The sequence below is a fragment of the Capra hircus genome, chromosome 10 (assembly GCF_001704415.2).
Source record: "Capra hircus breed San Clemente chromosome 10, ASM170441v1, whole genome shotgun sequence".
Lineage (NCBI taxonomy): Eukaryota > Metazoa > Chordata > Mammalia > Artiodactyla > Bovidae > Capra > Capra hircus.
This window is the reverse complement of record NC_030817.1, coordinates 77,124,748-77,150,333: the sequence shown is the minus strand read 5'-3', so window position 1 is coordinate 77,150,333 and position 25,586 is coordinate 77,124,748. Positions and strand designations below refer to the sequence as shown.

At 38.3% G+C, this 25,586-nt stretch overlaps 2 protein-coding genes and 1 long non-coding RNA gene across 9 annotated transcripts in view; 2 read left to right on the top strand and 1 right to left on the bottom strand.

Moving 5' to 3' along the window:
* The window catches only part of CHD8 (chromodomain helicase DNA binding protein 8), a 56,905-nt gene extending 52,809 nt beyond the window's left edge, over positions 1 to 4,096 (top strand). For 4 of the 7 annotated variants that reach the window (XM_005685367.3, XM_013966922.2, XM_018054552.1 and 1 more), the window contains exons 36-38: positions 38 to 217; positions 598 to 714; positions 3,114 to 4,096. In XM_005685367.3, coding sequence (XP_005685424.1) covers positions 38 to 217; positions 598 to 714; positions 3,114 to 3,680 — 864 coding nt within the window. In that variant the 3' untranslated portion in view covers positions 3,681 to 4,096. The remainder of the gene's footprint in view (positions 1 to 37; positions 218 to 597; positions 715 to 3,113) is intronic. The other 3 variants (XM_005685365.3, XM_018054553.1, XM_005685366.3) reach the window with 2 other exon arrangements.
* On the bottom strand, positions 183 to 6,050 carry LOC108637002. Its single transcript, XR_001918731.1, has 3 exons — positions 5,591 to 6,050; positions 4,641 to 4,742; positions 183 to 270 (listed from the first exon to the last, which is right to left on the bottom strand). It is a non-coding gene; the product is annotated as an uncharacterized LOC108637002 (long non-coding RNA).
* The window catches only part of SUPT16H (SPT16 homolog, facilitates chromatin remodeling subunit), a 35,677-nt gene continuing 14,863 nt past the window's right edge, over positions 4,773 to 25,586 (top strand). The window contains exons 1-12 of the mRNA XM_005685363.3: positions 4,773 to 5,390; positions 17,993 to 18,085; positions 18,416 to 18,586; positions 19,204 to 19,356; positions 19,893 to 20,039; positions 20,445 to 20,596; positions 21,200 to 21,372; positions 22,397 to 22,487; positions 23,201 to 23,274; positions 23,412 to 23,524; positions 25,255 to 25,320; positions 25,432 to 25,527. Of these exons, the coding sequence (XP_005685420.3) occupies positions 5,325 to 5,390; positions 17,993 to 18,085; positions 18,416 to 18,586; positions 19,204 to 19,356; positions 19,893 to 20,039; positions 20,445 to 20,596; positions 21,200 to 21,372; positions 22,397 to 22,487; positions 23,201 to 23,274; positions 23,412 to 23,524; positions 25,255 to 25,320; positions 25,432 to 25,527 (1,395 nt within the window). The 5' untranslated portion in view covers positions 4,773 to 5,324. The remainder of the gene's footprint in view (positions 5,391 to 17,992; positions 18,086 to 18,415; positions 18,587 to 19,203; positions 19,357 to 19,892; positions 20,040 to 20,444; positions 20,597 to 21,199; positions 21,373 to 22,396; positions 22,488 to 23,200; positions 23,275 to 23,411; positions 23,525 to 25,254; positions 25,321 to 25,431; positions 25,528 to 25,586) is intronic.

Sequence of the window (25,586 nt, the reverse complement as noted above, 5' to 3'; positions counted from 1 at the left end):
GAGTATGTGCTCATGGGGGTGGATTCTGGGTTTGCAGCTGGAGGTGGAGTGCATGGAAGAGCCTAATCACCTTGATGTGGACCTGGAGACCCGGATCCCTGTCATCAATAAGGTGGATGGTACTTTGCTCGTGGGTGAGGATGCCCCTCGCCGGGCTGAACTGGAGATGTGGTTACAGGGTCATCCAGAGTTCGCTGTCGATCCCCGATTTCTAGCGGTGAGTGGCAGTTCCATCCAGCTAGATTTAAAGTCGTTCCCTTGATATTTAAGCTGTGTGAGAGGGAAGAAGCATGCCATATTATGTCATTGTTTCTGCATCGGCAAAATAAGAGTAATTATATTCAGTCTTCCTATTTCACAGAGTCGTTATGAGGATCAAAATAATGTTCCAGTACTTGTTAAACTAAATGCTAGGCACTGAGCTAGTATATAATCACACCTAATTTTTTTGGAGAAGTCTGCTTAATGGCAGTTTTCCACTAGGATTAATCCTTTATTCACACAATAAGCATTATGGTCAGAATAGACACTAGTACCTTAATAATTACTCCAGAGAAGTTTTATTCTTGTAGGATAACTGCAACTTTTCTCTTATAGTATATGGAGGATCGCAGAAAACAGAAATGGCAGAGGTATAAAAAAAATAATAAGGCAGAATTGAACTGTTTGGGAATAGAACCAGTACAGACAGCTAACTCTAGAAATGGAAAAAAGGTGAGTGAAACTGAGATATTACCACTCTGTTCCCAGGCTAGATATGACTAGAGAAATTATTTAATGTTGTTTATCTTTTTTTCCCCTGTATGTTTGAGAAAATTTATCCTCAGTTCACAAAGAAGCCATAATATTTTTATTGATATTTTTATAGTCCTGTCCTCATCTCTAGAAGAGCATGAAATTCTAAAAGCTAGCTTTAGCACTTCAAGCATATTAAAATGTAAGAATTAGTAAGACATGTTAGAAAATTCAGTGCTTTATCCTGCTTTTCTATGACTAAGGGCTTTTGGGCAAATCCTTATAACTTTTTCAATTTGTATATCCTGAAAAATTAAAGGTTTGGGAGCAGATAATCTCTTAAAAGTTTTATATTTTAGAAGTGATTTGGGAAATTCTCTAGCAGTCTAGTGGTTAGGACTCTGTGCTTTCACTGCTGAGGGCCTGGGGTTCAATCCCTGATGAGGGAACCTGCAAAGCTGCACAGCACAGCCTCCCTCAAGAAGTGATTTGGAACCTATTAAAACAGCCATGTTTTAATAGGCTTCTCAACACAGATGTTGAGAATCATTAATAATATGCCAGTAATGGAAAAAGATAGGAAATCATTTTCTATAGTTTATAACAACAATTTTGGTCATTATGTTATTCCATGATTTGCAAGTGTACTTATACTTTTATATGGTTATAGATTTGGTAGATTAAGAACCCATAATCCTTTCCATCAAAATATAACTGCAAAAGTTTCCCTTGGCTATGTTTCCCTTACTTTGGACAATAGTTGTGTAAATATAAACATATAAATCAGGGTTTGGTAAACATTTAAATGGATTAATACTTTGTATATTCACTTTATCTAATCATTCCCCTTTTGATCTTCTACATACATGTGTATGTGTGTGTGTGTGTATATATATATATATATAAAACCACATGGTTTATCTTTTAACAAAATTTCCAAATGAAAAATATCTATCATTTGCATTTAACAAATTCTGAAGCATTATTTTGCCCATAAGATAATATTTATTTGTGAGGTGAATTTATAAGATGTATTGTTTTTATACTGGGTGAAAGTTGTTTCATACAAATATTGTTGCCATGGAAGAATGTTTTATTTTTCTCTCTTATCCTCCATGGGCCCAAGGGTATGATAAGCAGAGTGGTTGATATGGGAGGCTGATGGCAAGAAGGCTGATACCATCTCTGTGTTGAATTTAACATTATAGAGCAGCCGGTAAAGAAGGCTTTTTCTCCTGGATTACCTATTTTTGCCTCAAGTACTTTTGCTCTTCTTTATAATCAGTTAACTCTAAGAAAGAAAAAGATCATAGCAAATCACAGAAAATTATAATGTGATTAGTACAATATTCTCATTGGAGAATTGATCATGTATCTAGCATTGTATTATTATTGCATCCTAATGTGATTTGGTGCTATTATGTGAAAGTATATTAGTTGTTCAGTTGTATCCAACTCTCTTTGACCCCATGGACTGGCCCACTAGGCTCCTCTGTCCATTGGGGTTTTCCAGGCAGAAATACTGGAGTGGGTTGCCATTCTCTTCTCCGGGGGTTCTTCCTGACCCAGGGGATCGAACCTGGGTCTCCTGCATTGCAGGCAGATTATTTACCATCTGAGCTACCAGGGAAACCCTGGTAGTTATTATAGTTACATTTTAAAAGCCTAAAAAATTAAGTATTGAGATGTTTGTAACTGTCTGAGTTTAATGCCAGTTTACTCAGTCTAATAATGTTCCAACTTCCGTGAATTTAACCAGAATTTATTGTGAGCTCATTTACATGAAGCAATTCAAAATTCAGCAGATATGTAAGTTTACTGAGGAAAAAAATTATTTCAGTAAATTTTCTAAGGAGCTATCCTGTAGTCTTTTTGGTGTTCTGTACATCTGGACTCTTAATCTGGTCTCTCTTGAGTTTACCCCATTCTGATGCAATAATGAAGGATAATATTGATTATGTCAGTATGGTTGTACTGTTTTTCACATGGTAAGATCAGGTGAACAATCCGCCATCAGGAGAGCATACTGTATAAGTACTGATTCATTCATTGTCTTACTCAGGCTTCTTATTAACAAAAATAAGCAATTTTGAAACGGTTGGCTAGAGTAAAGGTATAGTGTAGTCGTGGGGAAAAAATCAAAGCTCTGGTTCAGATAAGTGTTAGTGTCAAATCTTTGCGTTTAGCTTCAGCATCATAATGTTTCAACCTGCTACATCCAGCTTTACCTCGTCTCCATTACCAGTAAGTCTGATTGGACTATACTTACTTTGCCCCTCCTAAAGGTAGTTCAATGAAAAAGCATTTGCAAGCTAGGACTCTGTTGACTTCTGTTTTGTTTTTTCTTCCTTTTACTATCTTCTGTTCCTTCTTCCCAGGGTCATCATGCTGAAACTGTGTTGAACCGGGTTTTGCCAGGGCCTATTGCACCAGACAGCAGCAAGAAGCGGGCCCGTAGGACGCGACCAGACCTTTCTAAGATGATGGCCCTCATGCAGGGTGGAGGCACTGGGTCCCTGTCTCTGCATAATACCTTCCAGCACAGCAGTAGTGGCCTGCAATCTGTGTCATCTCTGGGTCACAGCAGTGCCACTTCTGCATCTTTGCCTTTTATGCCGTTTGTGATGGGTGGTGCAGCATCATCCCCTCATGTAGACTCCAGCACCATGCTTCATCACCACCACCACCACCCCCACCCCCACCATCACCACCATCACCATCCAGGCCTGAGAGCCACTGGCTACCCTTCTTCACCAGCCACTACCACCTCTGCTACTGCCTTGAGGTTGCCACCACTGCAACCTGAGGAGGATGAGGACGATGAGGATGAAGATGATGATGATGATTTATCTCAGGGCTATGATAGCTCAGAAAGGGACTTCTCACTCATTGATGATCCTATGATGCCAGCCAACTCAGACTCCAGCGAAGATGCTGATGACTGAAGACCCAGCATGGTCCCCATTGCTTGGGTGGCTGCTGTATTTCATTTACTCTGGCCCTTGGACTATGGAAAAGTGGGAGGGGCAGGGGAGATGTGGGGAGACCCAGGACTCCAGGAGGTGAAAAGGAAAAAGAACACTTGTACCTGATTGCTTCCAAATTTGAGAGGATTGGGTGGGTAGGGGAACTCCTAAAATAATACATGATTACTTCCTCGGTTCTGGGGAAGGAAAGGAGACTAGAGCAGCCAACGTGCTCACCCCTCCCTAGACACCTCCATTAACCACAGACTATGTAGCGCTGGCACTAGCCTCTGGCAGAGCCTGTTCCTGACCGAACTGTGGATACAGCTGGAGGGTCAGGAACTGTTACCTTCCTTCCCCTTGGCATTAATAAATTTAAGTTAATCCTTTCCCACTCTTCCCTCGTTCTATATTTGCTCAAACCCAATATAAATATTACCAGTTGATGTTCATGATGGGTAATTTCAACACCACTTTCTTAAAGTTCCTTACTGTTAATGTGTGAAGTTACCTTGGATAGGGCAGACAAGTCATCCTTACTCCGTGAAAAGCTTGTACATAAGCATAGGCTTTCCACCTTGCCAAATTATCTAAGCTAAAATAGTAGGCAAAATGTTCCCAGATTCAAAATCCCAAGTTCTCGAAGAGATGAGAAAGAAGAATTTCCATCAAGACCCACGTACATTTTGTTTTGAATTAACTGAAATTGTTTCGGGGAAGGCGTAAAAATGGTGTCACTTCATGAACTGTGGCAAGGGGACTGGCTGACTGGAAGGATGCTGTCACGGCATGAGCTCGCATTTGTTTCCTACGACCCCTCCCCTACCGTCCTAGCGCTCAAATGAAGCCTGGGCATTTAATTTCCCTTTCAAAGGCGAAGTCCTTCCCCCGTGGCGCCTGCCTAAGTTCAGTTTATCCGCAGGATGTGCTCCCTCTTACCGGCTTGAGCTCCCTGTCTGCCTGGAGCCCCTAACCCAGCGTCCTATCACGGAGGATCCTTCCAGGCCTGGAGCGGCAGAGGATTTTGCTTCCCCACATTTTCTAGGAGAGAGAGAAATCCAGTTATGCTGTAGGCTTCCCACTCCCACCCCAGATCCCGCTCTCCGTTTCCCCTTCCTTTGACTATGGGTGGGGCCATTGCACCCGCGCGCGGCAGTTTGTATGGGGCGGGGCCGGCACGTCAGGACTCCCGCCTCCTCAGTGTCCAGCCGCAGCCGCCGCCGCCGCCGCCGCCGCCGCCGCCTCGACACGGAATCGGCGTTCCTGGAGACCTCGGCCCCGGGCAGAGTAAGGGCGGGGGCAGAGCATCACGTGATGACGTCGACTCGCGTGCGGCTGTTGCTAAATTGACAAGAAAACCCCGCGAAAATCTGGGCTCTTTTTGCGTTGCATGTTTTGTTGCTTTCCCCACTCTTCCTTCCTCTCCTCCCCCTAACCTCCGGAGGAAGGATTTTTTAAAAAAATAATTCCGACCGCTGCCGGGACCCGGAAGCGGAAAGGGCATCTTTGAGGTCGATACTTCCGGGTCACTGGGAGAGTGCGGGATTCCGGGGCCGAGAGAGGGTGGCGGAGCCGGGACCTCGCGTGATTCTCGGAACCCGAGGAGAAGCGGCGTCTGTGGCTATGGCTGTAACTCTCGACAAAGACGCTTATTATCGACGAGTGAAGAGACTGTACAGCAATTGGAGGGTGAGATAGATCCCGTAATTTCCCCAGGGAGCCCCCCTTTGCCATCCCATAATAACCCCGTTTCTCGGCGCCTTTTTTCCTCTTTCCGTCAGGAATTCCCGGGTTCAGGGTCGTGCCCATTTAGTTGCTCCAGGATCATTCACCGTAGACGACCCCAAGCGCCACCCTGTAGCAGGGAATCCCCCCCGTAATCACCTTACCCTGCGGCCACCACCATCTTCCCCGCGTGCCTGCCCCCGTCATGCATAACAGCCACCTCTCGTAGTTTCTTCCCGCCCTAGAAGAGGCATCATCATTCTTCCCTCCCACTCCGTGATCACGTCTTGCTGCCCCCTCCTCCAGTGTTCATACACACCCACGCACTCGCTCTGTCCTTCCAGAACCAGAGTGTTGTGCCCCAGGTCCCGCCAGAATTACAACCATTTCGTCAAGGATGGATGGAGGGGCCAGAAGGATGAGAATCGGGCTCTTGGCGTTTACGATTTGCGTTGCTCTTGCTGGAGTTAAAAAAAGACATACTGCTCACGCGCAACCGCCTCCTGTTCTAGGCCCTGCCGTGGGTAACACAGAAATCTAACGCTGAAAACCTGCAGGTTTTGGTAATGCAGAAAAACGATGTGATGCTTAAAACCTTATTAGTTTTCTCCGTGGTTGAGGATCCAGGGCACGTGTTTAGAAAAAGAGCTGTTACCGTTTCTAGTCTAAGGATTGGGCATTTTTGATTACTTGAAAAAGTCCGCAATTAAAATTTTATTTTTGTGATGGTAATTTATCAGTTCAAACATTTGATTGCATCCTGTGGTGTCTTCTGAGCTATCCAGCTGAAGTATGACCTCTGAACTGTTGTCATTCAGGGAAGATAACGCTAAAGAGGGCTTTTTAAAACCTGGAGAGCATCCTGACAAAAATGATCAGTTCTGACTTCAGCATTGTAAATTGCCTTTGAAACTGATCTACTAAAAACTAAGCTAGTAAAATTGATCATTTGCCTACCATTCATACTAAAGGTTCCTGTGCAAGTTTTATCTTTTGGGCATAAATGGATTAGATGATTGAAAATAAAATGGGTTTTATGCATTTTATAAGCACAACTAAGGACTATGCTAGACAAAAGCTGAAATAAATTTATTTTTAAAAATTTTATTGGTTAATTTCTACCAGATGTTTTTATAAGTTCTCTCACTGTCATGTTTTAAAGTTTGAACGTAATCCATGTTAAAAATACTTTTCTAAATGCCCAGATATTTCCTGAAGATTAATAAGTACTATGATGTGAGTAATTATCAAATGCCTGCTCTTCCACTCATAGACCTCCCCCCCCCCCCCCCAGTCACACACCTTTGCTATAGTGGTTGTTTCTAGTCCCAGTGATTCAGAAGTTGATCAAATAACCCTATCTAGACCATTCTTTGAAGCTAAAATTAATTTAGAGCTCAAAGTTCCCATACATGGTAGATAAATGCAAAGCATGTACTAGGGAAATACTTGAGGCCTAAAGACCCATTGGTAAACTCAATGTCGATGACAGTCTTTAAATCCATGAAAGTTAAGTTATTGGCCCTATTTTTTTGTTTGTTTCTCAAATGCTAAAATTTATCTTGGCCCTTCTATCGTTTGAAAGGAGCATGTTAAATGATAAGATCCTGATCTTACAAAGTTACAAGCCAGTATAAAAATGTACTTAGCAAAATTTATGTCATGTCATTATGAAAAATCTTATTTGAATAGACTTCCTGCCTTGTTATAACTGTGAGTTTTAATAACTGTGCTTAGACCCCGCCTGTCGAATTGCTTTATGCATTGTCTTCTAGGTTACAGCACTTTGATCCCGACCTGCTTAACTAACGATCGTAGTTTCCAGAATAAGTTCTGGTTGCTTATCCTCTTAGGTGCAGCAGGAAAATAGTGAAATACACAGGGGCAAGCTATATTTGCTTTTCTACACTTATTCCTTTTTTGAGTAAGAAAATTGGCCTTGAAATAATAATAACTTGTAGTTAACTATAGAAATCCCAAAACTTGTGTTGTCCACTCCCATCTTCAAAGACAAAAATGAACTAAAAACTAGTTCAGACTCCGCACCCACTTGTAAGTTTTAAATACCCTTAAAGCATTAGCCTTACAGAATGGTGTGGTTGCTTCTTGTAACTCCAGTGCTGTTCACACAACTACCTAGAGTTGTAGAGCATGAAAAGGCTATTTTTTTTTCTTTTTTAAAATAAGAGTAGGAACTAATGTGTTTCCTCATCTCATTTATCTGCAAGTTGATTTTAAGGTACATTTTGTGAGGCTATTGTGAATAAGATATATCTCTTAATTACAGTTTAATTATGTCCCGAAAAGAGTTGGATTATCACACACTTCCTTTTTTGAGTAGAAATTTTTCAAACCTTAAACCTTATACCTGAGTGAATAGTGTTATTTCAGGGATAAGATAATGGGCTTTTTTTTTTTTGATGAGAACTGCTACAGCGGGAAGAGTTTGCAGCACCTTTCTGTCTCTGCAGTAGAGACCCCTAGGTAGTGACCCTGGGTGGTGAGCATGAGCTTCTCCCCTGTCTTCTTATACTTACTGGGTCCTTATTCAGAGCTTGCCAGTCTTTTCATGACTGTGATTGTTTCTAACCAAGTGATAGGATTAGTACTTCATGGGGGTACAGGTGGGGAGGTTACCCACTATCCTGGGATCCCAGCTGCTTTGAGAACTGAGGGGAGATTGTACCCATGCATACCTGTAACTCATTTGGGACCTAACTGTTGGGACATGCTGCTGTGTGTGAACCTTGACTTCAGTCATCTGCCTTTTAACCCAGAAGAATTCCATTTAAAAAATCAGAATGGTAGCTGTTTTCCAATGGAATGCTGATCCATTGCATTCATTCATGTGGCACTACACTACCCATCAGGACTGGGGAGCTGAGTGGCCCCAGCCTCGAAGAGGAAGTTTGTGCCTATGGAGAAAACTAATAACCTATAGCATCAGTGTTTCTCTTGAGTGGTGATTTCTGGCTCTTTGCTGACTTTTGTTGTGGACAAGTTCTTGTTCTGGATTGCTCTGTAAGACTAGGCAGTGACTTTTGTGGCTTAGGAAGGTTCTTTGAAATATGGGCAATTTTCATACTGCTTTTAACAAGATGACAGTTTGCTTCTACCTATCTCAGTTGCTCACTTATCTCTGGAGTGAACTAGAGAAAGGTTTAAATAGTGCTTTGGTTTCTTCAGTAAAGAGGAAGGCTAGATAGAAGTAAATACCTGGGCAGGTTGAGATTCGTTTATTCTGTCTTAACTCATTTTTGTTTATTTTTTTGCCACTGTTACAAGTGCAGTGCCTGGCATGTAGTAGGCCCTCATTAAATGCTGATAATTTGATTTTTGAGCTTTTATACATCCCCATCTTGGTTTGAAGAGATTTTTATGGACGCTGTACTTAGTGTGATCATAAGTCTTGCCTTTTCTGAAACTGTCTACCTGTTATCCCTGTGTAATTAATGGCATACCTTTTTATTCTCAGAATTGTATCAGTTTGGGTGATGAGTTAGATTCGTATCCTTGGTATAACTAGAGACTTAAAAAATGTTTCCTCTTGTAATGCGATACCCTTTTAGCTTCAAAGGAAGATAGTTGTTCCTCTGCTGCATATTCTCCCAACTTTTATCATTCAGGCACCACTGTCACAGTTTTTGCTGATTCCTTACCTCTTGTATTATTATCTACCTTGCATTTTAAAAAAAAAATCCGTTTTAGTCATGTAATACATATATACGTTTTAAAATAACAAATTGTTCGAAAAGCCTTAGCATAAGAAACTGTCACCTGCCACAGAAGCACCCACTTTCCAGTTCTTCACTTCCTTTTATATTTTAAAGTAATATCTATATACTGCTATCAATATTTCTTGGTTTATCAGTTTTAGATATTAACCCTTGTTTTGGTAGAATTAGGATTTAAATTTAACTTACACCATAACATTTCAATTTCCCTTCCTCCTGATACTTCCTGTAAATTTCTTGACATAGTTATGAAATATTTAAGCCTACAGAAAGGTAAAAGAAATTTCCAGTGAGAACTCATGTGCGCCCCCCACCTAGTTTATACAGTTAATATTTTTATCATACTTACTTTATCACATATCCAATCCCTCTGTGATTTTTTTTTTCCCAGTTTTTAGTAAAATCAGTTTACATTGTTACACTCATGTAACTATTTTCACTGCTGGGTGAGGTAATAAAGTATAATTAAGTTACTATAAAGTTTTTTCATTTTTCCTGGCATTAATGATTGCTTCAGTTTTTCTCCTCTTTTAAATGTCCTTAGCCTTAATTTTTTCCTGTAGATCTGTCGTAATCTCATCAGTCTTTTATTCTAAAATTTTCGTGCTCAACAGATATTTTACTCTGTTTTTGTTTTTTAACCACCACCACCCACTCAACCTTACATTATTCTGCTCTGTCTGTGCAGGTTGCGTTCCAGTCTGTTGAACCTTGGAACTTCCAGTTGTCCCCTATATCCAGCAGTCCATGTTGTGATTTTTTTTTTCCTTTGTTTTGTTAGAGCATTTCTCTAAGAGGTTCTTAGGAAAGGATACGGAGAATAGATGTTTCTTGAGCCATTATGTGTCTTAAAAAGTTTTGTCTCTACTTTTCCTTAATAATAATAGTTCAGTTAGTATAAAATTCAAGGTTGAAAATCTCTGAGAATTCTGCTCAGAATTTGTCAACTATTTAGCAGCCTTCAAGCATTCAGTATTTCTTTTGAGAAGGGTGATGTGATTCTACTTCCTGTTCCAATATATATGGCCTATTGTTCTCTGTAAAACATCTCTTTATTCCTCATGTTTTGATATTTCACTGCCTTGGTATGAATCTTTTTTTTTTTTAACCCTTTGTATTGAGTTGGAAAGTGGGGGGCCATTTTAGTCTGAAGACTCACATCTGTCAGTGCTGGAATTTTGCATTCTTTGATCGTTTTCTCCCCTCCATTTCCTCAGTGATCTGTTCCTCCCCTGCTCCCCCAAAAATTCCTGCTTAGTGGGGTTTAGAACTTTTGGCTTAAATTTGTTATCTTTTTCATTTCATTTTCTATCTCTTTATTGTCTACTTCCAGATGCTGTTTCTTGACTTCATCACATTTTTTTTCCTAAGTTCTTTCTTATCCCCTATTTTTTCTTGCTTCATAGATATACTATATTTATTTCTTGTTTTGGGGGTGTTTTATTTTTATCTTCTGTCCTCTGCCATGTCTGTTTCCCCTGGATTTCTTTGCTTTCTCTCTTATGTGTTGAACACTTCACCAAAATCAAATTGAGCCTTGGCTACTCGTTTGTGTTAAGACTATGGTAATAAGAAGTTGGTGGGAAGCTCTGCATGAATAGGGTCTCTCAACTAGTAGAGAGGTTATGGTAGAGTAAATAGATCAGCTTATTCCCTGGAGAACCCCTCAGGTACTGGCAGTATCCTCGAGTATTTTCTGGGAATTTGGTGGTGACCAAAGAAAAACTCTCTAATTCTTGTCTTTGGAGCAGTTGTCATTCAAAAAAACAGACTCTCTGGAGGAGGAAATGGCAACCCACTCCAGTTCTCTTGCCTGGAAAATCCCATGAACAGAGGAGCCTGGAGGGATCTCAAAGAAGCAGACAGGACTTAGCGACTATGCATGCATACACAGGAAATGTGCTCTTGGCATTTATTAAGGTGAGGGAAAGAAATGGTCAATTGAAAGACAATTGACTATTTTCTACCAAACAGTGTTTGAACTAAGCTCTGTCTTCTTATTTCTAAAAGTAACTACATTTAAAAAGTCCACTTAGGATTCAATGCAAGAAAAATTTCTGCTAATAAAATTGCATTCTTTCTATTAAACCAAGAGAACAATTTAACCTACTATTTCCATTTTGGTCTTGTCTCCTAGGAGTCTCCGAACTAAAATAATGCTTAATTTGTGCTATGATTCTCAATATTAGGTTCTAGCCTAATAATTTTGAATTTTGCTGTTATCTCTGTTTTAATACCAGAAGCCACCTCCATTTGTATTTTGATAATACAGAACTTATGTTAAAATCAATTAAATCATTGACTTAAAAAAAAACAGACTTTCATTGAATTCCTCAGCATTTATTAATTGCCTTCTGCTGGACCTAATATCTAGAGCTTTTTGAGCCCCTTTCTTCAGAGAATGCATTGTTTTTGTGGGAGGGTTAGGAGTTTTCTCAGGGCTTTCACGAACTAGGGACTTAAGCTTGCTGACCAGACTTCTGTTGTTAGCCCTGAACTTACCATGTATGATATGTCCCTTTTCCCTTCTCTAATACTTGGTGCCTCCTGAGTCCTGAGCCTATAAGGGCTTTAATGAGATACACACACTTAACATTGATATCTTCTGGCTAAGAATGCTTATCAGGCACTTAGTCATTTACCACTCTCGCATCTTCCAAAAAACTCTAACCTTAGTACATAATGCTTTCCAAGTCTGTCTGTGTTGTTGGAGATGGAAAAATTTCATTTGTTTTTAATGACTGAGTATAGTATTTCATTGTATATGGGGGTGTGTATATACACCCCACATCTTTATCTGTTCATCTGTTGACGGACGCTTAGGTTGCTTCCATATCTTGGCTGTTGTAAATAATTCTGCACTGAACATTGGGGCACATTTATCTTTTCAAAGAAATATTTTCATTTTCTTCAGATATATACCCAGGAGTAGAATTGTTGATCATATGATAGTTCTAATTTTTGGTTTTTGGGGAACCTCCATACTGTACAGTGGCTGCACAAATTTACATACCCACCAATGGATTACACAAGGGTTCCTTTTTTTCCACATCCTTGCCAGCATTTGTTATTTGTGTTCTTTTTGATGATAGCCATTCTAGCTGGTGTGAGAATACCTCGTTGTGGTTTTGATTTGCAATTCTCTAGTGATTAATGATGTTAAAACTTTTTCATGTTGGCCATGTGTGTGTCTATTTTGGAAAAATGGTCTTCTGCCCATTTTCTAATAGGGTTTTTTTTTTTTAATATATATTGAGTTGTGTGAACTGTCTATCTATTTTGGATATATATATTAGTTCATATTATTTGTAAATGTTTTCTCCCATTTAAAGGGTTTTCTTTTCATTTTGTCAGTGGTTTGCTGTACAAAAGCTTTTAGTTTAATTAGGTCTCATTTGTTTATTTTTGCTTTTGTTTCCTTTGCTTTAGGAGAGAGATCCAAAAAATATATTGCTATAATTTATGTGAGAGTATTTTGCCTGTGTTTCTTCTACATTTTGGTCTTTAATAATAATGATGGCAAACACATAGTAGTTACTATGAGCTAGGCACTATTCTAAGTATTTCATATACATTTGCTAGTTTAATTCTCACAGCAACACTTACAGATGTGAAGATGTAGGATATTGGAACACAGAAAGATTGGGTCACAATAAGGGGTGAGGTCATGGCTTTGAGCCCAGGCAGGCTGTCTTCAGAGTGAGCCCTCACCCAGTAGGCTTACTGTCTCTCTCTACGTAAAAGGCAGAAAAGTTAGTCAAATGATCCTAGGTCTCCTTGTAGATAAAAATCAGGAACTTCCCAAAGAAATTCATTTTTATCTTTAGGACCCCAGTGAAAGTATTCTGTTCTTTTAACTGAAAGAGACAGAGGTGGTAGAAAAGTATATCTTTATACTGTTATAATACTTGTATCCTAATGAAAAATATCCATCTTAATATGTGTATTTTAATTAGAATTTCAGCACCTCTTTTTTTAAAAGCTAAATCATTAGTGTGAGAACTGCCTATGTGTTTGTGTGGGAGTTTTGAGTGTGCTAGGTCTTGATTGGGGGTTCTGAATATGATGATCCCTACTGCAGCTAAAGTTTTATCATGAGGCTTACAGGTTACATGCAGAAAGTGCCTGCTCAGTAAATACTGTTCCCATCTGAAACACCTGTTTCAGCAACACTTGAGTGTTAAGTGGACCAGACAGACTGGAAAGTGGGAGAATTTGGTGACATAGCGGATTGGGTGAATGTTGAGAGTCTGCACACCAGGAGTCACTGCTGTAAAATGGTTCATCTCAAAAAGGGAGCACAGGAATTTGTCCAGATTTGACAAGGGGCCAAGCCTGAGTCCTAAAGATCTCCCAAGCAGAAGAGGTTAGGTGGGAATCTGAGGCTGTTTAAGCAGCAGAGTTGAGCCCCAGCTATCTGAAATAGCCAGTGCTTGGAACTGACTGTACAACTGGTCCTGGGGCAGCAGCAGCTAGCCTTGTGGCTTTTTTTTTTTGCCCCACACCCCCAATATTTTTTTGTTATTCATTTGTTTGTTTGTTTATTCATTTATTTTTTTGGCCACAGTGTGCAGCATCTGGGATCTTAGTACCATGACCAGGAATCAAACCCATGCTCCTTGCAGTGGCAGCATGGAGTCTTACCCACTGGACCACCAGGAAAGTCCCCCACTCCAGTACTTTAAAACAAATTCCAGGCATAAATTAATCTGAAAATATTTTAGTATTGTATATGATTTATTAAAATGTTACTGTGGGTAACATTATTTTTGTTTAATTTGTGTTTAATTGGAGGATAATTGCTTTGTAACGTTGCATTGGTTTTAGCTGTACAACGAATGAATCAGCTACAGTATACATATAACCCCTCCTTGAGCCTCCCCCCCACCCTACTCCCATCATGGAAGTTTTACAAGTGGATTATTAATCTCCCACAGTTTCAGAAGACTATTTTCAGATTTAATCTGCATTTATATGCCTTATAAGATTTGAAAATACAAAACAGTGTCCAGGGCTTTGCTGTCAAAATTGTTGACTTTATTGTAATCCTTTTCATTGAATCACATTTTTAGAAAAAACTGTATTGAAATTTATTATCTTTAGATATTCTGCATTTATTTCTCCTGGTGTTTATAAAGAATCAGTCAGAAATATTCTATGAAATGGTCAGAGCAGCTGGGTTCCAAGAGAGATTAGGATTCATCTTCTCACATTTTTGATGGACAGTAGAAAACCAGACATTTTATATTAATGGAAATCCTTGAGATTTGGTGGATTGGTTTCCCATATCCTCATAAAAAATCTGAGTACATAGGTCTTTTTTTCTCACTTCCTATTTTCAGTTATGTTGAGATAACTTTATATGGTTTTCCTATGTTATTAGTGATTAATTATGGAATTATATTCTTCGTATATCACTAACTCAATGGACATGAACTTGAGCAAGGTCTGGGAGATAGTGGAAGACAGAGGAGCCTGGTATGCTGCAGTCCATGGAATTGTAAAGAGTCAGACACAGCTTAGTGACTGAACAACAACTTTTTAAAAATTTATTACTGTGTATTTTGAATTTTTGTGCATGTTGATACCCTTTTCTTTGTGGAAAAATTTTGACTAAGATTTTAAGTATCAAAAAATACTAAAAGAGACTTTTTGGTTACTTTCAGTGGTATTTTTGAAGACATGTTTAGGGAAAAAATTTATGTATTGGTAGCCAAAACACATAAATATAGGGGAGTACCTGTTGCTAATTTTGGGGGGTATCAAGGTACTAGTAATGCTGTTGCCACAGAATCCCATGTTCACTGAAGAGCTGGAATGTACGTGGCAGAGCGGGGAGGAGAGACGACCTGATGCCAGAGTTCATGTTACGCCACATCAGGGATCGCAGGACAGTGGTCCCCAACCCTGATAACAGGACCCTTTTACAGTCTTAAATTATTCCGCTCCCCACAACCTTTCTTTATATAGGCTTGATCAAATATAGAAAGAAATTTGGCTTCGTACATACATAAAGTTGGAAAAGGGAGAAATTTTAATAAACTCTTCAGATAACTGGATAGTCTTTGTTACTACACTAAAACTCGAAGTAGTTAATCGCTCTCTCTCTCTTTTTTTTTTTGGCCTCTCGGCTTACGGGATCTTAGTTGTCTGACCAGGGTTTGAACCTGGGCCCTTGGCAGTCAAAATGCTGAGTCCTAACCACTGGACTGCCAGGGAATTCCCTGGAAGTGGTTATCTCTTGAAAGTTAGTTGTAATGTGGAATTTAAAACCACAACAGTGACCTTTCATACTCAAGTTACAATTTTGTAACATCATTCGCTGGTTATTTGGAAAATATTGTTCCCTCAGTTGTATACATCTGGTAAATGTACACGCTTCATTATATAATGTTGGAGAATTGTGTATGTTAATATTCTGCTGATATCATCAGAAAAGTTCTTGAATAAGTTGAGAAGTTGTCAAGTTCACAATGGTGAGTACAAGGTTTTCCAATTTTGATTTCTGTTTGAAGGCTCAAATTTCATCATTAACAACACATTTCTTTCATTTTCCTTGAAGTGACAGACTCACTTCATTCATTTTTGAGAAAATGTATGCTAGATATCCAAGTCTGTGACTAGTTTATTACTGAAGTAATTGAATTGATACAAGTGCTTTTCCTTGAGACAGCTGTCATACTTCAGTGTACACACAGAAGTGCTTTGGATGTGCTTTCCATTTCTTCACACAGACTATTAAAAAGACATATTCAAAGATTAGGATTTTATAATATTAGTCATTTTTACTGTATCAAGGACATTTTCTAAGTGAAACTGGCTTTTTTTTTCCTTTCTATTGAGTGTGTAGTAGTGATGAACATAGCTTGGTGCCACTACCTTGATTTATGCTAAGGCACTAGCAGTTTTAATTACCATTGTTTTTGTATCATCAGTGGGAACTAATGATAAAATCTTACTAACCTGAAGGTAAACATTTTCTCAGTGAAAATCAGTGAGGGAATGCATAAGGTTACTATATAGTAACTCCTTTGGGTTATATATTTTGTTTTGCTAGAGAAATGCAGCAGAACCCTCAATTGCTATTTTATTTGGATCCAGATTGGCATCCAGGAGTCTTAAAATATGGAAGAATCTTAAAGAAATTTTTAAAAATTGAGATATTATTGATTTATAGCATTATGTATGTAGGTTTTGTTTTGTTTTGGCCATGCCACATGTCTTGTATGATCTTGGTTCCCCAACCAGGGATCTAACCAAGGCCCCCTACAGTGGAAGCTCAAAGTCCTAACCAGTGTACCACCAGGGCATTCCCTGTAGATATTTTTCTTGACTTTATAGGGAAATCAGAGATTTGACCTTGTAGTTCACAGTTATCAGTGCTTTGGTTTTATAGAACAGTTCAGGAGTAGCTAATGGTTGAAGGACTCACAGATCTCAATTTCAGGACTTAATACAAAGCTGCAGTAATCAAAGCAATATACTAGTGTAAGGGCAGTCATGTAACTCAGTGGAATAAAATTGAGAATCCAGATATAAACCTTCACATTTACATCGTTTCTTTTTTGATGTGGTGCCAAGACAGTTTGGGGGCGGGAAAAGAGGTTAGGCCCCTTCCTTACACTGAACACAAACTTTACTCAAAATGAAGCATAAATGTAAATATAAGAGCTAAAACTGTAAAACTTCTATAGAAGAAAGTATAGTTATATCTTCGTGTCCTTGGGTTAGGCAAAGCCACCTTACATGTGACATCAAAAGCACAAGAAAAGAATTTGGACTTCTTCAGAATAAAAAACTTTTGTGCTTTAAAGGACATCCATACAAAAGTGAAAGGAAAATCCATTGAACAGGAGAAAAAAATGCAAATCATATCTGATAAGAGACTTTTACGTATAAAAAAGAACTCTTAGGACTTAGTAATAAAGCAATAACCCAGAGTGGGAAAAGGATCTGAACACACACTTCTCCAAATAGGTATACAAATCATCAGAATCACGTGACTGGGAGCTCAGTCAAGATCATTGACCATTACGGAAATACAAATCAAAACTGCAGTGAGATACTTCATACCCATTGGATGGCTATAATAAAGTTAAGTGTTGGTCAGCATGTGGAGAAATTGGAACCCTCACACATTACTTTTGGGAAAGAAATTTGTGAAACGGTGCAGGCACTTTAGAAAACAGTCTTGTGTTTCCTCAGAAAGTTAAATATAGAGTTACTATATAAGTAGCAATTCCTCACGTAGAAGATATATACTCAAGAGAAATATGTGCACAGAAAAACTTACTAATGTTTATAGCAGCATTATTCATAATAGCCAAAAAATGGAAACAATTCAAATATCCAACAGTTGAATGGATATAATATAGTATGTTCACATAATGGAATGTTACTTAGCAATAAAATGGGATGTGGTATTGACACATGCTAAAACATACGAACCATGAAAGAATATTATGTCCATAATAGACAAATCCTTAGGGACAAATGAGATTATTGGTTGCTAGGACTGAGAGGAGGTGGATAATTATTGCTAATGGGTTTTAGGGGGGAGAGAGAAAAATTTCTAAAATTAGATTGTGATGGTTGTGTAACTGAATACACTGAAAACCACTGAATTTTACACTTAAAGTTGGTGAATTGTATATGAATTTTGTCTCAGAAAGCTATTTTAAAAATAGAGTAAGTAATTACAGTAAGGTTGCCAAGTATATATGTACCTTAAACTTTGAATTTCCATTAGGAAAAAATTATGTGTATCTTGGATATATTCCTGTTGTGCTCATATGAAAAGAAAATAACCAAATTATCTACTCTGCCTTTCAGAAAGGAGAAGATGAGTATGCCAACGTTGATGCCATTGTTGTATCAGTGGGTGTTGATGAAGAAATTGTTTATGCTAAATCAACTGCCTTACAGGTGAGAAGTTTACAGCAGTGTTTAGCCCTGAGAGTCATTGAATCAGCTACTGTTCAGTATGGTAGCCACTAGCCGCATTAAAATTTCAGCTCCTCAGTCCTCAGTCTCAAGTACTCTGTAGTGGCTATTGTGATAAACAGAGGATGTGTAGAATAGTTCTTTCACAAAAAGTTCAGTGAACAGTACTGACTAATCTCATTTCATTGGAAGCTATATCCAGGTTCTCACACTACAAGATTATTTTAAAGTTAATTCCAGATACTTTATTTCAGACATATAAATATATTTATTTTTTTTTGTTTCTGTTCACACTGTTGTCTTTTCCCATAGACATGGCTCTTTGGTTATGAACTAACTGATACTATCATGGTATTCTGTGATGACAAAATCATCTTTATGGCCAGCAAGAAAAAAGTGGAGTTCTTGAAACAGATTGCCAACACTAAGGGCAATGAGAATGCTAACGGAGCCCCTGCCATCACACTACTCGTACGAGAAAAGGTCAGAACGGACAAAGAATTCGTCATAAATAAGAAAGACTGTTTAAAAGTGGTAAACAGAAAAGCCTTCTAGGAATTCAGAAATACAAGGGGAAGATTTTAGCTGTCATTTGTTAGAAAGATAGAAAAGAGTTCAATAATCCTATCAGTTTGCAGTAACACAAATGGGTAATGAAATTATGGTGAAAACTAACTTTATCCATGCTTGAGGATACTTCTCTTAGTATCTTAATTAGGACAAAAATCTTTAAATATCCTTAAGGAAAGGTATATCTCATTTCCAGTTTTTATCAAATGTAATCTTTTTTTCTTGCCCACCTGACAAAGATTTCTTTTCAGAATGTTGTTCACCTTTGTATTTCAGTTTCTTAGCTTTTCCTGAAGTAAAGAATAGTCTTCTCAGCTTATGTGGCGTTTCACTTAAACATATAAATATATCCAAAGAAATTTTGTGTAAACTTTTGGTATACTACAGTCTTCCCTAAATAAATAGGTAGGAAAAGGGGAGATAGAATTTATTTCTTTCCATAGTTTAGAATATTCTCTACGTAGTACTGGTAGAACATAGATGTCTAATTCTTAAACTAAACCCCCTTTTTCTCCCTGTGGCACTGACAGAATGAAAGTAACAAGAGCAGCTTTGACAAAATGATTGAAGCCATTAAAGAAAGCAAGAATGGCAAGAAGATTGGCGTGTTCAGCAAAGACAAATTTCCAGGAGAGTTCATGAAGAGCTGGAATGACTGCCTCAACAAAGAGGGTTTTGACAAAGTAAGAATATTCTGGAAACAAGCACATTGAGAGTTGAGAAGACAAAATTGTGAGGGGCTCTCACAGCTGATATTGCAGAGACTTTGTTTTGAGAAAGCTGCATATTCATTCACATTTCCATTTTCAGTTCCTGTTGCTGAGTGGTTAACCAATTCACTTTTCAGTTAGGAGTAGGGCATTCAGGAGACAGTTCAGCTACTCTGGAGGGAAATTGAGGAAAATCTCTTGTCCAAAAAACTTTTTTTCTTTTCTGTCTTCCTTCTCCAGCCTTTACGGAAATCTCAAGAGAGGCATTTACATTTACACTTTAAATGATGTGTTAGTTCATTGCCTCTTAGAATACACCAATGACCTGGTAAAGCGTTCTTTCAGATGTTTATTCAATCCAAGAAGAGAATATGTAGATATTCTGCAAACTGCTGATAGTTTGCTAAATAACCAGACATAGTCACTGATAATATTTGAACTGGGGGAGAGAGATTTCTTTAGCAGTTCTGTGTCTGCATGTTAGGAACTGTTTATCCCTTTGACTGCAGATAGACATCAGTGCAGTTGTGGCCTATACCATTGCTGTAAAGGAGGATGGAGAACTCAATCTAATGAAGAAAGCAGCTAGCATCACCTCTGAGGTCTTCAACAAATTCTTCAAGGAAAGAGTCATGGAAATAGTTGATGCAGATGAGGTAAATTGGGGGTGGGAGTGTCTTTTCACTGTTATAATGAAGTAAGTCCCTCCCATGCAGTGTGTTTTAGGTTGTGTTCAGCTTCTTTGGGTAGGTTAAAGTTGGTGGTGTGTAATTGTGCCAGCTCTCTTTGAGAATAACTATAAACGTCCACTGTAGTTTCTGGAGCCTACCCAGTATGTCACTTGAGAATTCTCTGAATAGCTGCAAATTCCACATATTCTCTAAATTTGCTTTTGCGTGTACACCAGTGTGTTATCTGGTACATAAGCCACTTCATAAGACTACTTTGGCATCCTATATGATATCAGGATATATGTTGTTTTCAAATGGTCATGTCCAAAAACCCAGCACCGTTCTGCCACCCTATAGTAAGTATTGTTTTATTTCTGGGTATTTTTATAGAAAGTTCGACACAGCAAACTGGCTGAGTCAGTGGAAAAGGCCATAGAAGAGAAGAAATACCTTGCTGGGGCAGACCCTTCTACTGTGGAAATGTGTTACCCTCCTATCATTCAGAGTGGTGGCAACTATAACCTCAAGTTCAGTGTGGTGAGGTGAGTATGAGAATTTCAAAATATAAAACAACCGGAGCACTTCAGCCTTTGGCCTGTTTTTTCTTAGACTCATTCTGGGATTCAGAAAAATAGGAAGAAAAAGAATAACCATTAGCCTGCCTCCTGCATTATCTTCTTGTCTTATTCTGTGTATAGTTTAATTTATTTCACATAGTTATTCATTTCTTACTTGAGTATTTGATTGTAAGCGTTTTCCAGATGACTAAAAATGACAAGAAAAAATGCAAAACATGTTTAAAAAATGAAAATCTTGCTAGATATATCATAATTATTCCCCTTCTAATTTTTAAAAATACTGTAAAGAATGCTATTCATCGGGGCTGGTGGAAAGGTGATGGCTTACCATCATACTGTTAGATTATAATGCATAAAATTCAGTATAACTTTTGCATATTTGGGATACAACTTTCCAAAGCCTTTATAAACTGACGTGGTTTAAAAAAAAAAAAATGTTTAGGTCATTTTTTCTACTTCAGCTTTAGGATGTAGCAGGTCAAAATTGTGATTACAGATGTGTATGCCAGGTATGGTAAGGACTTCACAGGTTTGTGTAATGAGATGCTTTCTCCCTGTGGTCTCTAGTGACAAGAACCATATGCATTTTGGGGCCATTACCTGTGCCATGGGTATTCGCTTCAAGTCTTACTGCTCCAACCTTGTTCGCACTTTGATGGTTGATCCTTCTCAGGAGGTTCAAGAAAATTACAACTTTTTGCTTCAGCTGCAAGAGGAGCTGTTAAAGGAACTAAGACATGGTAATGTGTGCCTTAGATAAGGTTTAGAAATTGTGTAACAAAAATGTAGCATCTGTGGGACTGTTTATCCCTGAGGCTCTTGTACTGTAAATAGAATTAGATTTTACTAACCTCCAATCATCCTACCATTTAGTTCTTCAATGTACTTTTCTTTTATGCAGGAATGGTTACTGTGGTTCTATATTGATGTTTACAGAAACCTCTCTGACTGATTAGGACTCTGTGTTCAGATCTTCATAAAATACCATGCTCTTACTACTTTTCTTTAGAAAGTTCTGAGAAGTAGTATCTCTCCTGACAGACTATGTAATGTTAATCCTATATTGAATGAATACCAGGAATCTTAGTTTGAGAGCAGAACTAACTTGGCAACCCTGCTAAGCAAGCTACTGTCTACTTAAAAGGAGAGCATTTGGCACCTCTTTTGCCTTGAGACTCCTCACTCCCAGTTGGCTAAATGGGACTTCATGTTTGCCACCTTTAAACAACTTTGTAAGTCCACTTAAAGTTTCCCAGAGCTTCCCAACACCATTCCCTCCTGATACCTCAGGTCAATCTTGAGAAATCCAACTGGCAATCCATAGTCCTTGTTCAGAGAGAATAAAAACTCCTCTGAGGCTATAGTATTTGAACTACTCTGGCTTGAAATACATATTCATATCCTAAACCTTGAAAAATTAAGTCCAGCATTCTTCCAATTTACCCGTTCAGTAGTCTTGTTCTTCAAAATGTATAGTACATTTAATGTAATGCCATTTATCAACTCTTAAATTATTTCACTGAGACCAACTAGGGTTCCACAGTCCCCCTGGAGTGATTCTCAGTGTAATTAAAGAATGATTAGGTGGATTGTTTCTTAAAATGCACATTTCTAAGCCCAGCCCTGCAACTGTATTCCTTATTGTGTGTTTTGAGAAACCCTGCTTTAGGTGACTTAACGAGTAAAAATAATGTTGATTTTAAAAATGTGATTTGTGGTTTTTTCCTGAAAGATACTTTAATGTCCCATCTGTCTTGTCATTAGGTGTGAAGATATGTGATGTATATAATGCTGTCATGGATGTGGTTAAAAAGCAGAAGCCAGAGCTGCTGAACAAAATTACCAAAAACCTAGGGTAAGATGCTGTGATACACATTGTCACTGTGTCAGTTTTCATGAGTGGCAGTCATGATGATTCAACCAATGTTTGTGGACTATTCAACTTAACTGTGTGCCAGACACATTATGTTATCAGAGAATGTATGTAAGTTCATGGAGATCTTTTCAGACCAATGTTGTAGGTGTTTCAGGCTTAAATTATAAATGTGAAGAGGCATTACATACAATATTTCCTCTCTTAGAACACCTCAATTCATATTTGCAAAATAAGCACTCTGAGATATCCCGCTATTTAAACTCTTTAAGTTTTTTTTTCTCCAGTGTTTCTCAAGTGTATTTGATCATTGAACACCTAGATATACTACTAACATATTATAGAACCGAAGACATTTGAGAAACAAAATTTCTAGGCAGGCTCCTTAGATGAAGCTAGTTGGGATATATTATTTCTGGATTTCTGTGATGGACAAGAGGAAATACATTGACCTATACCGAGTTTTGGCCTAGGAGACTTAGTAAATCCAGTTATCAGTATTCTATTAGAAATAATCTCTTATTCCAGTTGTTATACGTTCTTGATAGTGTGCCCTTTAACAGCTCATCAGTAGTGGCAAATTACTCAGCTTGTTTGCCTGCCTTACCTTGAAAATTAAAATAGGATATAGTGTACCTGACTCAGGTTAGAGGCCTCTTAGCTTATTGTTGAAGTTTCCTTCATTTCTTTTTTAGGTTTGGAATGGGCATTGAATTCCGTGAAGGTTCTTTAGTAATTAATAGTAAAAATCAGTACAAACTAAAGAAAGGTGAGTTTTACAGGCATACATTAGAAAAATGTATGCCTTTTAAAATACTTTACCTTAGTTTTATGTCCTCCTATTCTGTATAAAATCACACTTCAAACTTTCACAGTCATTCACTGATTCCTGTTTTGCTGGTTTAGGGATGGTTTTCAGCATCAATTTGGGATTCTCAGATTTGACTAACAAGGAAGGGAAGAAACCAGAAGAGAAAACCTATGCCCTGTTCATTGGAGACACAGTGCTTGTGGATGAGGTATATATGGCTTCTTTCATGAGTTGAATATTGAAGTGCATTTTTAACCCTATGGTTCCCCTTCCCATTTTTTAAATGAAAGTATAGTTGATTTTTCCAGTAGTCATGTATGGATGTGAGAGTTGGGCCATAACAAAAGCTGAGCGCTGAAGTATTGATGCTTTCAAACTGTGGTGTTGAAGATTCTTGAGAATCCCTTGGACTGCAAGTAGGTCAAACCAGTCAATTCTAAAGGAAATCAATCCTGAACATTCATTAGAAGGACTGATGCTGCAGCTCCAATACTTTGGCCACCTGATGCAAAGATCCAACTTACTGGAAAAGATCCTGATGCTGGGAAAGATTGAAGGCAGGAGGAGAAGGAGACGACAGAGGATGAGATGGTTGGATGGCATCACCGACTTAATGGACATGAGTTTGAGCAAGCTCCGGGAGATGGTGAAAGACAGGGAAACCTGGCGTGCTGCAACCCATGGGGTCGCAAAGAGTCGGACGTGACTGAGGGACTGAACAACAACAAATAGTTGATTTACAATATCATGTTAGTTTCAGGTGTATAGTAGAATGATTCCGTTTTTATATATATATATATTCATATTATTTTCCATTTTAAGTTATTAGAAGATACTGAGTATATTTCCATGTGCTACATAGTAAATCCTTATTTACTATTTATTGCTTGTCTATGTTACGTGGTGTTTTTTCTTTTTATCATTTGTTAAATGCTAGCTAAGGGGAATTAGAGATGCCTATGAAAGCCTGACCTAGTACAGCCAGGAAAACAGATTGTTTAAACAAACTCTATCACACTGTGGCTTGAACCTTGATTATGATACTATCAGGAACTGATTCTATGACAGAGCTGATTTTTTTTTTCTTTTGTAATAGCTTTAACAGTTTACATACCATGCAATTAACATGTACAATTGTGACTTTTATTATGTTTACAGTTAATGCAACTGTTGCCATAGTCTAGTTTTAGAACATTTTCATCACCTCAGAAAGAAACCCTGTGCCCATTAGCAGTCACTCCTCATTTCCCCCAGGCCAAGACAGTAGGAGGGAATCTTTTTCTAAGGATTTGCCTTTTCTGAGCATTTAGGGGTTTTTTTGTGACTGGTTTCTTTAACTTAGCAGGAACTGATATATTTTTATTTTGCCACTTTATTTTTAAATAGAAGAATAATTGCTTTACAGAACTTTGTTGTTTTCTGTCAAACATCAACAAGAATCAGCCATAGGTACATCCTGTCCACTTCCTCCCGAACCTCCCTCCCATCTGTTTCCCCATCCCACCCTTCTATATCGTCACAGAGTCCCTGTTGATTCTTAATGGTAGTAAATATTTCAGTGTTCTTATATGAACACATTTATACATTAATTCATTGAATCCTTATAATAATTCTATGAAATAGATACTCTTATCTGAATATGTAGATAAAGCAGCTGAGGCACAGAAAAGTATATGTACCTTGCCAGATGACACAGAGCTCAAAAGTGAGTGAGCCAGGTTTCAAATCAAGCCAATATTCTTACTCATTATCCCATTGTTGCCTCCCAAATTGCAGTTCCTAACGTGCATTTAGGAAGATAACTGGTTTTATGTGTTGTCAAAAACTTTTTTAGGGCCAGAAGATTCAAAGCATGGCCCAGCTAGTTACTGGGTTCGAAAGTGAAAGTATGTCATTTAAATGCTGTTAGAGATGTCTCACTTCCTCTTTGTATTCCAGGATGGTCCAGCTACTGTTCTCACTTCTGTGAAGAAGAAAGTAAAGAACGTAGGGATTTTTCTAAAGGTAAGAAGATAAAAATGAGTGGTGAAAAGTTTGCTACAATGAAGAAGTAAATAATAATGGCTAACATAATTAAGATTTGAGTTTCTGATGATGATTTTTTTCCCTCCATAGAATGAAGATGAGGAAGAAGAGGAAGAGGAGAAAGATGAAGCTGAGGACCTGTTGGGAAGAGGTTCCAGAGCAGCTTTACTTACAGAAAGAACACGAGTAAGTTTACTGTTTGAAAACTACTTCGATTTCCTGTTTGTCATGGTTCACAGGTCCTG